Consider the following 17,109-nt stretch of genomic DNA (forward strand, 5'->3'; position numbering starts at 1 on the left):
GGATTTGACTTTTGTAGTAATCTAGAATGAAAAATGGAGAAAAAATGTAATAAGAGTATATCTGTGTTTAATTGTTGGATGAGTGAAGAATTTGGTGGATTTTTGTGGTTTCACAATTCGATAAGTTTCTGCTGAAAATAGGAGAGAGTCTAAAATCGAGATAAATGTTCAAATTGAAGCACACTCAACGTTAGGTATGAAATTGATGAAATGTTTAAAGAGCATTTTTCCTTGTATCTCTCAAGTCATTTGAAGGTCAACTTTTTTTCTCTGATGAAGTTTCGGAAAGCTTGAACTGAGATTTTCATCTATTTTTTTGTTTGATGAAGCAAGTCAGGTTTGATCTCTTGATTAGAAAAGAACCTGTTTTAAATTTTGAAGTTCATTCTGCCAGATGTTTTTTTTTTTTTTTTTTTTTGATGAAACTGAATCGATTTAATTATGTTTGTGTTTATTTTTGCAGGTACGCAACCTTTGTTACATGGTGGAGAGGCGAGAGAAACTTTCCCGCTCATTCCTAAAGTTGCGTGAGCAGACCTTCTTGAAGCAAGTTGCAGTGCTGAGTGAAGCAAGGACGAGTATAAGCAGCACAGAGCTAACTGCGATCAAGGAGGCGAACCATGGACCCTCCATTTATGACCGCTTGTACTCGCATCCTGCGGCTCCAGATCTGAGCACAGATTTCGAGACGATGTTGACAAGGATTTGCGGCATGGCCTCTCCAACTCCTGAAGATAAAGCTAAGTTAGATCTGAACGGTTTCTTCCGTAATAATAATAAAGATAATCCGTACAAAAGAATGTATTTCAATGGGGGTGTCGTTCGTAGTAGGCGTAGTAGTATTTACGGTGGAATTTCTAGCAATAGTGACACCGACACAAAACCAAAAATCAAAGAGGAAGAAAGTGCATTGTCCAGTATGGACGAACGACCATCATCAAAATTAGGTTACGACAGAATTGGAGTCAAAGGTAAGAAACGGCCAAAGAAAAGAGAGTTGAAGTCCACGAAGGATCCAAACTCATCTACCGATGATGAAGAACCGAAATCTAGTTGGGAAAAATCAAGGGCTTCCCGCAAAATCGATAAAGATGACCGAACAGGAAGTGAAGATAGTGAAGGTTTGTTTGAGAGTTTCCCAAAGTACGAACATACGAAGCTTTCAACATCAATTTACTCGTCAGATTCGGATTCTGAGTCCTCGGCTAAAGAAGAAACCAGTGACGCACACCAATCTATCCGCACGAAAGCAGCAATGAAAGAATTTATTCCGGATGAGGCCAAATCCAAGAAATCTTCATCGAAGCCTGTCTCAACGAAGAGAGTCAACTCTATAGACGATGAATTCGTGAGAGATAAAGAAAACATCAAAAGTAATAAAAAGAAGAAAGAAACCTCAGGTGCCCCATCTGACCTTATCGTTCCACAAAGGCAAGCAGCCAAGAAAGCGACGGAAAGTATCCACCGCTCTCAAGGTAGGCCAAAATTGGAGCAAAATGCTCTCGATATCAATGAGATTTCGCGTAAATCACCGGTGGTGGAAGAAATTCCCAGTAAAAGTAAACACCAGAAAAAGGATATGTCCAAATTCAAATCCAAAATTCCGAAAGATAAGGATCTAAAAACTAGTAATGATGTTTATGAGTTTGAAAAAGAACTAGGTGATGGCCAAGAAATATTAGCATATGTTCCTCAGAGACAAGCTGCAAAGAAAGCAGCTGAGCACATAAAACAAAGTCACGGAACAGTGCCCAAGCCAGCTGAATTAGAAACAGATCAGCGTCTAAAATCCAAGGATGTGGACATCAAGAAAGAAATTAAAAAGGAGATAGATGTAAAGAACAAAAAAGATGTCGATTCGGAGAAAGATAAATTGCGAAAACCGGTGAAGGCGGCGCCGGAACAGAAAGGATTGCGAATATCGAAATCTAGTTCTTCCTCTTCGTCTAGTTCATCTTGTAGTGGGTCTTCGAGTTCATCTTCTGGTTCATCGTCCTCTTCTAGTTCTGAGAGCGAAGACGCAGGCCCAGCATCGAGAGTTTCCCTAAGAGAGGCTCCTGATAAGAAGAAAGCAGGAGTGGTAGAAAAGAGCCTAGTGAAAAAGCACGAAGACTTGCCCTTTCTCAACAAGGGAAAACAGTCGGTGCATTTCAGTAGCTCGTCCAGTAGTTCTGAGTCTGAAAACAGTAGTCCCGAAAGGTCTTCGTCCTCAAAGTCCAAACCGGTTAAGAACTCGGAGCTCAAGCGGAGTGGTTCCTTTCAGAAATTGGAGGTTGACAAGAAACTCAAGAGGCCGTCAGATAAGAAGCTTAAAACTTCCGACGGGCGGCCTGAACTTGAGTATCAGCAGCCGCCTATTACGAGAGAGGAATCATCCGGAACCAAAGATAAATCTAGACTTAGGAGGAAGAGTAGCAGTGATAGACTCAGCGATACTGAAACCAAACATGGAGATTCTGTTGGCAAAACCGCTCCTTCCAAACATGTGTCCAACAAGGCGGATATCAGCGCTAAACACCGAAGTCGAAAACAGAGTCCTCCGAGGAAGAGCCCTATTAGAAAAAGTTCTCCCAAAAGAGAAAGCTCTCCGTCAGAATCAGGGTCAGGCTCGAGTCCACCAAGAAAACAAAGTCCTTCCAGGAAATCTAGTCCTTCGAGGAAGTCGGCTCCAGCAAGGAAAAGCCCTGGACGTAAGCAAAGTCCTAGCTTTAAACAAGATGGAAGAAAGAGAAAATCGAATGAATTCGAAAAGGACCAATCGGATTCTTCCTCCTCCTCTGACTCTGAGAAAAGATCTCCGCCAGAAAAGGTTAAGTCCGTTTACCAGTCCAGTCCTGAGACCAAGAAAGTTCCAAAAAAGATAAATGAAAGTAAATCGATCAGCGAGAGAACGCCTAGCAATAAACTGTCAGATAGCAAACTGAGAAAAGATGATCCGAACCTGAAAAACACGCATCGTAAATATGTTGACAGATTGAGTGAAAAGCGAGAAAAGATTTTACATCGCAAGTCTAGTAAGGATGAATTGGAGGATAAATCACCTTCCAGAAGTTCTGTCAAGTACTCAGGAAGAAGTGTTACATCACCCATCCCCATAGATAATGACGAAAACATTTCTCCCATGGAGACTGAAAACCATCGAATATCTGGAGATGCCCATGTTCCTCTTGAATATAGGTTGTCTAATAGCTTGAGTGAAACTCCAAACGCTAGTCATAAAGAATCTAATTCCGTAGCCAATGATCAAATTAGAATATCGAAACCTTTGCCTAATTGCAAGAAAAAAGATGATAGTGAAAGAGATGTTGATGCAGCTCTGGATGACAAACGCTTTTCTAGTGATAAAAATAGTGAATTAAATTCAATATCGAATGATAGGAATAGTAATTGTGTGATGTCTATAGATGAATCTAGAGACAAGTCAAATATTTCGATCTCATTAGACAAGTCAAACAGCAAAGAGGTAAATACTCATGAAGATGTTGCGGCGAAAAGAACATCCAGAACACACTCCTCATCATCTTACGGTCATCATAGGTCCATTTTCTCTCCGCAGGCATCTTCCAAAGAAGGTGCTACAGCTGATGATGATTTGTTTGCTGATTTCAGCAACGATATTTTAGCTGTTGATGAAACGGTGCATGATGATGGCTTCAGCATACCCCGTGATTCAGAGGAGTCGATGCGTGCTCACCCGTTCTCATTCGGCAATGAACTCCTGTTCAAGCCTGACTTAAAAGAAGATAGTGCTCAAGAAACTCTTAATTTAGTAGAAAAATTACGATTAGATTATGCTAAGAAAAATTCCAGTTCCTGTGATCCGCCTGAAACCCCATTATCTCGAGAACCTTCTTCACCTGCGTCATCCATTCTGTCTAAAGCTGTTGAAGAACCAGTTCCTAGTGATCCTGTGATAGACTTGAAACCTGTGGAAGCATCACATCTAGGGCAAGAAGCGATGTTGTCAGATTCACTCACTTCAGCACCATCATCACTTCCCGAGGCGCAAATTATAGATCAAGGCTCTGCAGCACACACTGCTTACGCTGTTTCCATGCTGCCTAGCTCAACCGCATCCTCTGCCCATCCACTTTCATCGGGAGTTCATCTAACTCCTTCTCTACCTTTATCCTCAATCACCTCATCTCCTTCCACTCCAGGCGCGATGACATCTTCTCAAATGGCACCGTGTTCCATGACTTCCCCTGCTGCCATGACAACAGTTACTCCTACTATTCCTTCTACGATGAGTCCTTCCATAGTCCCTGCATCACATGCTCCCTCAAAACTGGCAACTACCCCGGTCTCAATGCCTCCTGGACCCAATGCCTCGCAGCTAGTGGCTCCGTTTGACCCTGCCTCAGCCATCCCGCAGTTAACGGTGCCTTCATCTCATATGCCACCCACATCTGTCATGTCTAGTGAACTACCCCCTTGCTCAATATCCAATGAATCTCTCATTAACGAGTTTGCCGAGCAGGTGAGGTCAGACTTGGCAGGGAAGATGGAACCCAATTTCATGATGCCTGTGCAAGACAATCACAGCATGTCTCAGTATAATATGGAGATGTATGGATTCCAGCAGCCTCCGCCGCCTACCTCAACAGGTATGGACCAGGCGAAGGCACTTCATGAAAACAGTGCCTTACCGCGGACAGAAGAGCAGTGGATGCCAACACCTCAGCAGTACCAGCCATCGCCATCACCCTACATCGATCCTCATGCGGCTAACAAATGGGCTGAAAGTAATCTCATACCCTCGAGGAGGTCCTCCACATCCTCATCAAGTTCTGCCGAATCTTCACCTGCTCGAAAAGAGGATGATTCTTTGAAGGAGGTCCCTTCTATTCCACCAGCAGCGCCAGGATTAATGCAAGACTTCACCAACTATCCTGGATTGCAAGCGTATCCTCATTGCTCAATGCCAGACAACGTCACTGCGTATCATCCTTTCTCGGAAGCAAACTCCTTCCCAGGCCAAGTCTCTATGTACCCTCCAAATACATCTTTGCCTTATACAACCTCTGCAATGTCTGCCATATATCCGTCAAATTACTCAGCACCCTATCCACCATCTCATTCTGTTGCGACACAAGACAATTCACTAATCATGCCGCCCCAAATGCCTGCTGCTTTTACTGCTTCGTCGCATAATATGGCACTGACAGCAGCCATGGTGTCACCGATACCATCTGTGGCTCCTCAGGAACGTTCTATAACTCCAGTATCGTTCCCAGAGCCAGTACCTGTCCAATCTCAGCCTAACTCAGTGCTGAACGAGCCAATGACTGCTTCACCGGCATCAAATAGTGAGTCCTTCTCAACACAGCCTCCAACTCCTATTACAGCAGAGCCATCCCCAACGCCCTCAGTCAAAAGCTTTCCTGGTAAAAAGTCTCCAACAAAGCCAACACGAGTTTCAGCACGTGTCTTGTCACAGCAGAAGTCACCAGGAAAATCACCTGGAACACCTGGGAAGTCACCAAGACAAATTGAACCACCGAAACCTATTGCAAGAGCCCGAGAAGCAACTAAGAAAACCAAAGGTGCAGGGAGAGGGCAAAATCGTACCCCACGAGGCCGCGGTAGAGGCCGAGGTAAAAACCAAATGTTTGACGATAATACAATACACAGTAAACTGGTTGGTACTGTCTATGAGTTTGATTTTGATGAGGATAGTCCTTCAGAAAGCGTGGAAAACCTCCGCTCGATGCGAGAAAGGCGGAAATCAAGTGACGTTCATGAAAGGAAATCGTCCGATAGCTCTTTTATTTCCAAAGATTCATCGCAGTCGCCCAAATTTGCAAGCCCAGTTCATGTGCAAAACTCAAGCAAACGCTCTACAACTTATTCTTCTAGTGTTCGGGAATTACGACCGCCCTCACCAGTTTCAGAAGAGCCGCCAAGCAATTCTGTTGAGGATGGGCCAGTCGTACAAGAGCCTAAATTAGCTCCATTTCAAGATGTTGAGCCTCTCTTACCTGGCCCTGTTGACATGCGAACTTATAGTGCTCCATATAATGCATCCTCTAATTCAACCATCAATTCATATCATGATAACCTTATCAGCGGTTTTTCAACATCAGCAGCTGAACATGTACCTGATTTGGTGGATGAATTTGAGAAATTCGAAGAATACAGCTTGACTAAAACTACAACTGATGAGGAGCCTATCGCAAGCAAGAAAACTCCCAAAGAAGTTAAACAAGATGCAAATGATGCTGCCTACAAAATGTCGCTCAGCGACTCTCGCAACCAGCTCAAAGTGAAAATCAAAGGTCCATTCTTAGATGCTAATTATGTAACATCAAATGCAGCTCCTCAGCAACCACCTTTGACACCGTTAGAGGGTGGATCTGCAGCTGCTGCTCCCACTGGCTCCGGAACATCTCATCTCAGAAGAATGCGAAAGAAGGAGCTTTTACAGCAGTACGTCACTGAAGATATGAATACAGTCTCTCCTCCTTCGACAGTGCCACCTACTCGTGTACCAACCACGATTTCAATTCCAAAAGCTGTCAACTCGATGTCAAGTATACCAACAAGGGACGATTACAAAGCAGTTGTTGATGCTAATATGGAGAAGAAAAAGAAGAAAGACAGGTTCTCAGATCTGTCCTTCATTAGCGATGATGACGATAAGTTTGGTGATGACAAACACCCAGTCGTAACACTATCTCCACTACCCACGACCACACCAAAACTTAAGATCAAAATACGCGAGCCTCAACCCACAGTTGTCAAAACTGAGGACAAAAAGAATTTAAGGCAGCGACCACCAAAGAAGCGTCTGAGCACAACTTCCTCTTCCATTCAACCTCCCCATGACAAATACAAACAAGACGCTATGCTTTATCGACAAAGGATGATGGCTGACTTTGAGGACGAAGAGGAAGAAATTGTTGTTACACGGAAGCCGAAAGAGAAACCAAAGAAAAAAGAAAAAGAGAAGAAGAAAAAGCATCGTTCGAACAACGTTGAGGTAATAGCAGATGAGAAGACACCTAAGATCATTATCAAATTTAAAAAACCAGATGAAAATAGTAACTCAACAGTTGAAGAAACTCTCAATAAAACGAAACTGAATAAGTCATCTGAAGCTTCCTCTGCAAGTAAAACGCGGACTCCTAAAACTACTCCAATCAAGTTGAAACTGTCACGTTGTGAGGAAGGATACGTTATGAAAACGCCTTGTGATAATGGAGCCTCGTCTTTAAACGACTCTGAGTCTTCAGCCAATTCTTTACCTTTGTCCCAAGATTGTCAGGTTAGATAATAGTGAATGAATTTAGGCTTTTTCAACCAAAAGTTAGTTGTAAAGTGTTTGAGAGTTTCTTGATTTCAAGTATCTCACTCTTCTGTTTAGATGTGATCACTAAGTGATTCTTATAAGTGCTCAGCCAATAGCGAGTGCATCTTACTTTCGACTTGTTTTCTTTTCTGTTGACTCCTTCTCGTTTTTGACTTCCTCTGTCTCATTGTTTTCTTTTGTTGCCACCTAGTGGTTCCGTAAGTACATGTATAATACTGTAAATACCTTCAACTCCAAATTGCTTTTTAAACTAATTTATTATTGTTTGTTTTCTATTACTATTATTAGATTCTGATGTTTATTCTATCATTTTAAATTTCATTATCCTCTTTTAATTTTATGTTTATTTTTATTTTCCCCCCTTAAATTTATTTATTTATTTTTTGTATTATATTTTGAAAATATCAAGTTTGTATAGTAAAATTATGTTATTAGTCAATATATAAATATGTATCTGCATATACTTTTTTAAAGCTCATTTTTTAATTTCTCTTTGTTTTCTTTTTTTTCTAAATCAGTGAAAAGATGGAATAAAAATTAGCTCTTAAGATGATTTACTTTAATCAGTCAATTATAATTCGGAGGAGGGGAGGCTCATGTTGAGTCAACTACAGTCAGTTCAGACTTGTATATTGGTTGTTTTCGGACTTGTAAAATTGTTGATCTTGAGTCTTATTTGTATTATTTTGCACAAAAAGTTTTGTTAAGTATTTAAAGCCTTAATTCGACTAGCTTGTTGAATGATGTTTTCCACTCCATGAAAACGTTCTAGTTTTATTCGTTGTATCTCAAAAAATTGGATGAGATTCCTTCCAGTAACTGAGTCTGGTATAGTCTCTAGGTTCAATGATCCTTCAATATTGCAAATTTAAGTGAACTTACATCTCAGATAGGTTTACCTTCCTCATCCTCATGCGCAGGAAGCATAACTGCCTTCTACGCAGGCGTATGAAAAAGATAAAACAGTCTAAACAGGTTCTAATCATTAATCTCTTATGTGGGTTAGCAATGAAAATTAGCAAATTTTTAACACCGTGCAAATTGTTTTTATAGTGTGTGTGTGTTTGAGCTGTTGTTTTTTTTTTATTTTTTTTTATTATTTCTGACCAGTTGTGCAAAAAGTATATCCCTGACTGGTAGTTTTTCAATTTTTACTTCTTCTAAACTTCTCTGTTTAAATTAATATTATCTAATGAAGAGGCAAATTGTTGAAAAACTGAAAAAGTTCTACTTAGTTGGTGCTTTGTATTGAATATCTCTATCCATTTCATCCTCAGTCTGTTTTTAAAAGAAAAAAAAAGTTAACTTTATCATGGTATCTTATTGCACATGAACTTTATCTCCATGTATAAGCTATGCACAGATTCGATAATCTGTTTTTAAAGGCTCTTTATGAGTGTGCATGAATTCATGTTGACATTGCGATTCAGTGCATCGATTAGCTATCTACCAGATCTACTTTCCTCCAATCAGCTCAAGTATTAATTGTTAAACGAACCTATCAGGTATTTTAATTATTCATGAGCCAACTGTAAATCAGGTTGTGACATTAGTGCTGACTTGGTCTCTAAGTCTCTTCATGTTCCTTGGATTTTTAGCTTCAAGGAAAAAGATGACGTAATCTGACAATCTTTGGTGAAAATACACATCTTTCAAAGTGAAAGAGCCGTGGTGGAAAATCTTTCAGTGCATGCGAAAATTTGTTTCATCTTTAAGCGTAAAACTGCTAGCTCTAACTTGTCTGACTGCAGATCCTGTAAAAATCCAAGCTTGTTTTATTGGAGAAGCATGTTCTCCCTTTGATGATTCTAAATCCCACCAAAAATTTGATTAATACTTTCCTGCTAATGGAAATGCTAAATTGGCTGCTAATTAACGCCCTTTCAGTCTTACAGAAGTAGAAAAGGCGTTTCTATTCAATTTTCTTTTGCTTGGATGGAATATTTAGTCCCTTTGTTTCATATAAAAAGTTTCGCATTATAACTCCAGACTCATAAGCTTAAGCTCTAATATTTTTGGTATAGCATTATTTAATAATATCCTGTATTCGTTTTTGCATGAGTTATAAAATGGTGTATTCTTGTTTGGTGGGACACTCTTGCGACAGCAAAGTTAGAATTTCTTCACTCAGTGCTTTTCACATTAAGTTAGTTTTTTTATTACCGGTGTTCCCTGTAGGTTTAAAGCTCAAGTTGATAACTAACTTTGTATGCACAAATGGTAATTGAACTTAGATTTGTTTTAAATTTTGACTAAAGTTTACTGATCAATGAAGTCTTTAAGATAGACAGGGCATAATCAGATTTCTCCAAATGCGAGGAAATCATTGAATTATTATTTGTATGAAATATTCAAATTTTGTCCGTGGAACAATGTTCAGACTCAGCGTTAACGTTTTTTCATGTGAAAACGAGCTCCACGAGGAGCTCCAGAAGTTTTTTTAAAAAATTTTCAACTAATTTTACTTGAGCTTTAATTACTTTGTTGAGTAAAGAGCTTATGCATTCTATGATCTTGTCATGAACTAAGTTTGATAACCTAAAAAAGCGTTATCTCAACTAATTTTTATTTTATTTTTCCTACTTATAAAATTTACTTGTTTTATTCGGCCTCCATGTCTCCGTTTTAAGTCTCGTAGTTTATAAGTAATGCCGATTTTTCTTATCCTGTTTGAAGTATATCAGATATAATGAAGTACTTGCATGATTACTGTATTTTTGAGCACTGGTCAGCTGATTCTAAAGAAGATAAAAAAGGGAATATTTACCTAAAGAAAGTTGTAATATCTTAGTTTCAGAAAGTTCCCATCTTTGATAGTTTTATGTACTTTCTTTTTATGACTAAAAGACTACAGTACAGCATAAGTAATGTATGATGGAGTTCAATTAATTTAATCAATTTAATATCGGAAAGAGTAATAAGTTTTGAAGAAAATGCTCATGAATGGATTGACAAAATCCAAAAACAATTAGAAGGAGTTTTTTTTTTATTTGATCTGCAGCTTCTCAAAATAATTTTTTCTCTTCTAGAAAAAAAAATGAACAAAATTTCTAACCGTTTAATTACAACTGTTGTGTATCCATTTAACCCATAATGCAGCGTTTTTTAAAACCTTTGTGTTTTGTCCAAATATTATACCTACTTTCAAATTTAATGAAAAAATTCTGCAGTGAAGACAAAAAAACTTCGATGTTGTTAGGAACCTGTATAGCTATCAGGAATCAACAATGAAACTTCCAAACCACTTATCTTGATTTACGATATTGCAGACTTCCTGACTTACTTTATTTTTTAAAGGGAAAATTATTATATGGCATTTCTTATTAACTGCTGTGACTTTTCTTCACTTTGCGCATGAATTTCTGTGAAAACTTCAAGGATTGATGTTGATTTGTTCCTCCTCAAAAAAATAAAATAGGAGCGGATATTTAAAACTCCGCAAACAAGATACGTCGTTTAGGAGTTTCACTGTCGAACTGCTATGCAACCCTGATTGCCCTCTCTTTCTTTTCTTTTTTTAATTCCTTTGCACATGCCAATATTGTCTCTAGCCCCCCTCTTTAAGCTTTCTCCAGATCTATTTATGTCCCTAAGCATGTTTCATGCTGGAATGAATCAGTATGTGACCTTTAATCTCAGTCACCTCCTATCTCATGTTGGAGTATTCCAACATGAGATATTTCTTTTGCTCTTGCACAGGATTTACATGCATACAATTATTAGTGTGCAAATACTTTTTAGTTAAAGTCAGTAGCTTTACTGATCTTGAATTCTGAAGGCAACATTTTGTAACACTGTTCTGCGAAGTCTACAGAAATTTTCAAACTGCTCTCTTATTGGTGCTCCCAGATTATCATGTATTTTTCCTTCATCGCTAATGTTGCATTTGGGTATCGGAAGGATTTCTCTTTTACTTTTATTCAATAGTTTTAAGAATTTTGAAGGAGGGTTGTACTATATTTTTCAATGAAGAACCACAATTTCTGGTTCATTTTGTGAACTGTTGTCCACAAAATTTTTCCTGTGCAGATAGGTGCCTTTATGGTAGCACCAGAAGTAGTAGTTCCTCATCGCAAAATGTGGTTCAACTCCCTAACAGAACGGAAGAAAGATCTCGTAAATGCCTTGGAAAGCGGCAAAGTCTACTGAGGATAATACTAGATTAGGTTTATCACCATCTGTTTCATTCATCGTGTTCTCGATCGCAAGTTTATAAAGTTTTAGTCTGAAAATGAATGTTCTTCTAATTTTTGCCAACTCTCTAAAAAGGACTTGAAATTTTTGAAAATTATCTTTAATTCTGAGTTCTCCAGCATCAAGATGCTCAATTGCTTTTGCTATTAAATTACGGCAATTTTTGCTGTTCAATCCTACTTGATTTGTTTCTCAAACATATTCTGCTAGTTATTTCCCCCAAAATTTTATTTTAGAAAGTTTAGAGTTTGAAAAATTGCCTCTTCTCTAGCGATGATTTTTCTCTTGAGCGTTTGTGTATTAAAATACAGATCCTCATAAACTTTGAAGACTCCTTCTCAATGTACATGTTTTCTGGAATCGAGAAATTATCTGTGTGTCGAAGAGTTTGGTATTTTTCTCTTTCTCAGCTTTTCCCCCTTAAGAAGCCACAAAGCACTTTATCTGGGCAATTTTGCTGAATTTTTCTTCCGTGATATTTATTTGTTGGGATGCAGTTAGTTTATGTTTAACTAATTATAAAGTTTGACCAATTAGAATCTTGTAAAATATTGCCTGTATTTTATGTTTAGGTGCCATATAGTTTCCTTTTGTGACAATCCTAATGTTTTTGTTTGACTCGCAAGGTTTTATTTTTTATGTCTGCTCCCTCAAAATACCTATAAGCTTATCGTTCCATGGTATGATAAAAATACACCTTATCCTCTCGTATTTACCGTTTTTGACGAAACGTAAATGAAATGGGTACACCCAGTTGTTAAAGTTTCAAAAAACTCTCAAGCTCACTCACTTTATTATCAGGCAATTGTTTCGGAGCTTCGCTCCAGTTTCAGCTCTTTAACACAACGATTTGGTTGCAGTAGGAATGAAACTTACCTGTGAATGAAATTATGCAATGCATGTGTTTACACCAATTTTCATAGGGCTCATTTTCTTCTCTCTGTCATGAGTGTAAATATTTGTGCTTACCATTCTACGTTTCCCCTCAACATCTTGCTGACCACCAATTAACGTTAAAATTGTTGACACGTTCATGAAATTCCTTAGCGTGTAGTTGCCACTTTCAACCGTACTCGGCAACATTGAGGGAAAGTTTTCAAGCTTTATTGCAAGTATATTTTTTTTAACTTGAGGAACAATCCTGACTTCGGTGCAATCATCTATTAACCATTCAGGTTTTCTATTGTAATTTCCACTCAATATTTGATTAATTATTTCTAGAAAAAATTTCAATGAAATACACAGCCCTCCTAGAACATTGTTTAAGTCTCCAGAATCCTGGTTATTGTGAAATTTTGTCATGAATTTTCTTCAAATGCCACCCTTACATGTTTCCTTTTGTTAACTTAAACCTTGTAAGTTTGAAGAGGGAAGTATGACTCATGAAAGTCAAGTACACCAGTGTATGAACGCAAAATTAGATTCATTAGTTAGATTTATGAAATCATTGTGCCTTGAAGATTTGACTGATAGGAAATGAAGCGAACCCTTAAGAAAATACCTACTAAAACTAAATTGCGATGGATAATTTTTCTGTGAGCATACCGTTCCGTGTGCTTTTCTGATGAAACAAATGTTTACCTGTGCACTGAAAGAAGTTGCTCAAAAATGTGTCAATCGGTTGCTCTGTAGTATTGTTCAAAGCATTGATTAACAGCTGGGTTATTATATTGTATTTTAAAATTTAAATATTTCACATTGATTTGTAATAGAAGCTTATAGAAATCCTGATGTGCCCCAAGGAAGTATCTTAATTTTGAAAATGTGCACAGATTTGAGCATGAAGGTGTACTATCTTGTTTTTAAGACCCTGCAAAAATTAAGATGAGTGTCCGTCAGCAGTGACCCTGTTCAAAAATGTTGTCAATGGTAGCTATACATCAATCCTGTTCAATAAAAGCACACACATTATTACCCATCAGTGCTTCTAGAGTGCTTTCTTCTGTGGAATTGTTGGTGTTTGTTTCATGTATTGGTGTTCTTGAAGTAAGGTTGAATTGATCAATGATATGTAAATTTCCAATTTAATTTTGGTTACACGGGAACTCCTAATTTTCGGTCAAAGCAAGACTGTAAAAGTAAGTGTTATACATCGGCAAGCTGATTCTAATATTATCAAGGGGTGTGCAATTTATATGTACGATAAACTTCTTTTATCGTTATTGGGACTTGTAATTTGAGACTTTTTTGTACCTAGTCTTTAAAGATTTTCCATGGGCCTGCAATCTGTTGATGACCTCGATTCCACTCAAGCTGAGTTTGAAGAATGGTAGCTATCCCTAACTTTCTAGTGTTGCCACCATTTGCCAGAAAAACTCAAGCTCGCTTTCTGCATGAATGAATATCTTTCAAAGCTTCCTGTAATATGGTGTGATATGCAGGCAATAATGCTACTCTCCACACTTGTAGCGCACAGTTTAAAAATGTGTAACTTACAGAGTTTTGACTCTGTTGTAATAATTCAAGTAAAATGTTTTCTATTCACACGACCTCACTTCAATCAAGAAATGGAATGAAATTTAATTGAGATTATCACAAAAATAGCGGGTCGCTGATTAAGTGAATAATAAAACTGAATAGTATTTTCTCAGCCTGAGTGCCATACAATATTTATATAGCAAACGCAAAAAGGAAAACTTTAAAGTCCTTTGCACAAACTGTTGAAACAGTGTTTTAATAAAGTTGTTTGTTTAAGTTAGATGGATTTGACTGGAACCAACGTAATTACATCAGACATTGTTTCTCCATGGTTTAATTTTTAAAACAGGAAATCAAGTCACACTGAAATTTGAATTTTTGTGATTTTATCGTTGGTGAAACTACAAAAATGTGCATCTCTGTTGTAGAGTTTCAAAATCTCCACTTACATTTTATTTTTCAAAAGAAGACTGAACTAATATCATGACTTGAAACTTTCTCTGAATATTCATCACCAGGAGAAAAAAAATCACCAAAGATTCAAGAAATGAAGTTCGGTAGTTTTTTACGCAGAAAATAAAGTATGACACTAAGTCTGCATTGCCGCAAACAGAAATACGCATTTCTGCAGTTTTACTATCAGTATTCTTCATAATTAAAGTAAAATTCTGAGTTTAAATGCGCAGAAGTTGGGCAACATGAGATTCAGTCATGCCAAATCCAGTCTAGTCTGTCCATCTATACAATGTGTAGCACTTAGGTCTCTGATTCAACATTAATTTTATTCCAAACAAATGAGTCTCAGTGAAATTCTCATCCGTAAACATATGCAGCAATCTTGCTTAGCCTCAAAAAGGTGTGTCACTTGCACCTTTGTTCACCCCATTTTGTATCTGAATTCCTTTCAAACTCTCTTGTATAATCCTCTCATTTCATTCCCCCCCTTCCCTCCCCTTTTCTTTGAGCTCCTGCACTGCAGTGCTGAGGAAAAATGCTGTAAGAACCCTCATGCCTCGCCAATTTTCTTCGATAAAATACGATTTTTCAGGGAAATCTGTGAATATTTTTACTTCATTTCTTCAGAGGATTTAATTCACACTCAGATCTGAATTATCTGAAAATTTCAAGAGAAAACATTCATAGCTCTCCTTAAAAATAATCATTTTTCCGTAGGAACTTTGGCAACCCTCAAATGTTCGTACGGCATCATTCCTTACCACGGCAGCGAAGTCATTACAAACAAACAGAAATCGTCTCCTACTAATTATTCTGAGGCATTAACTTCTCATTACCTGCATTTTATGTACTCATGAATGGACACAAGTAATTTTAATTCAGAAGTGACTTGTCCTCATGAACTGACGAATTATCGAATTTAGATATTGAGTGAAAAGAAATTCTGATGCGTATCATTGTCATTCTAAAGGAAGCAATCGCTTGCGACACGTTCTTCGGTATCATTTCGTTCTGTTCATGTGTACATCTTTCAAGTGCGCTTGCTTTTTCCAATATTCTTGTTTTATTTATTTTTTTGTTTTTATTTTATTTCAATTTTATTGTATTTATTTTTATTTGTGTACATACGAAGTATTGTATTTATACATTCCTAGTTATTTATTCATACTTAATTTGTAATAATGTATTGTACATTGACTGGAAATGTTTTTTTACTTCTCAATATGACTTTAATCATTATGAAATGGTAATAATATCCTTACTATTTGCGACACATTGATGTTTGCGATGGATGATTACTTCTAGGAAAACTAAAGTTCAAATTTTGTTCATAATATGGTACATATTCGTTTCAGAAATTCATTTGCGTACATTGCGCACTAACTCGCGGTTGCAACTAATGTAATCGTGCGAGTTCATTGTAAATAACTTGTACATAGTTTCATTGAAATTTCCATGTGAGTACCTTTGAACTTGTAAATATCGTCTTTGGGACTGGTCTTTCTTACTGGAAAAGTTAAATCCCCTCCTCCGGTTCATTCAATATTTTGTTGTATAGCTTAAATTATTAAAAATATTTTATACTGTATCTACTGATCATTAATTAAATTGAACATGAAAAAAAAGAAAAAATTGAAGAAAAAAAAATCATAGTTTATACTTGTTTTAATAATTGAATTAACCTAATAAATAGAGATTTACTTTTCTTTTTTCATGTAAAAATTGTATAGGATTAGTTTATTTCAACTGTGGAATAATGTACTATTGTTCTTATTGTGCACATAGTCTCTTCAATAAATTATGATCGTTTCTTTTTTAATATATTAAATATCAGTGTTTTTTCATCACTAAACCATTCCGAAGTTGTATTGACCCAATACTTAGGAAGTTTGACAGGATGTCCGTGAAAGACAATCATTAATTTCAAAAATTTTATGAGACTCATGGCTTCAACGAACTTCAAAACTTATCTCAGTGCTAAACATGTGGAATTTTATTTCGATGCTTTCTTGCAGAGCCAAGGCAGTTTGAGATATTTTCATGCACATTTTGTGATCTTTAATTTTTCCATGAAGTTTCCTTACGGAAATTGAATTTCAAATTTTGACTTCCAAATAAAGTAAATTTTTTTAAAAATGTATGAGTTAGGAAATGCTTCTTGTTCTGGTTTAAGTAAAAAAAATGTTAAAAAAAGGTCTGAAAAATTGGCATCAAACTTTCGTTGAGGTCTTTTATACAGAATATTCTGCCAACAGAAAAAGAAAATAAAGGAAGTTTTGAAGAAATTATGTTGACTTGTTTTTCAAGATAAAATAAAGTATGACAGGAAGTCTGCAACATCGCAAACAAAGATACATGGTTTCGCACTTCAGCATTCAGTTTGCAACATAAAATATTAATATTTCATGTCAAATTTATTTGAAAATTTACCAAAATGGAGTGGTTAAAAACTTGTGAGAGTCCAAGGTGGCATTTTTACGATGAAAAGAACCAAAAGGGTTTCCTAATTCAGATATTTTAATCGTTTTTTTACAGAGTTATTTGTTTCAAATTTACCAGTGTTTTAAATTGTTTTTCAACAGCCGATACCACAAAAATTTTCCTCAACAGATTTAACTTCGTTTAAAATCGTTGATACGCGATTAAGCTCTGTCTTCTATAATATCATTTTGTATATAGAAGTTAAACTGTTCTCTATATTTAAGGTTGCTCTATGGGTGCCTTCTGAA

General features: G+C 36.9%; 1 protein-coding gene across 2 annotated transcripts in view; it reads left to right on the plus strand.

Moving 5' to 3' along the window:
* The window catches only part of rno (PHD finger protein rhinoceros), a 37,310-nt gene extending 21,102 nt beyond the window's left edge, over window positions 1-16,208 (plus strand). For both annotated transcript variants that reach the window (XM_019045766.2, XM_019045767.2), the window contains exon 13: window positions 464-16,208. In XM_019045766.2, the coding sequence (XP_018901311.2) occupies window positions 464-7,276 (6,813 nt within the window). In that variant the 3' untranslated portion in view covers window positions 7,277-16,208. The remainder of the gene's footprint in view (window positions 1-463) is intronic.
* Window positions 16,209-17,109: the final 901 nt, after the last annotated feature.

This window comes from Bemisia tabaci, chromosome 10, assembly GCF_918797505.1.
Source record: "Bemisia tabaci chromosome 10, PGI_BMITA_v3".
Taxonomy (NCBI): Eukaryota; Metazoa; Arthropoda; class Insecta; order Hemiptera; family Aleyrodidae; genus Bemisia; species Bemisia tabaci.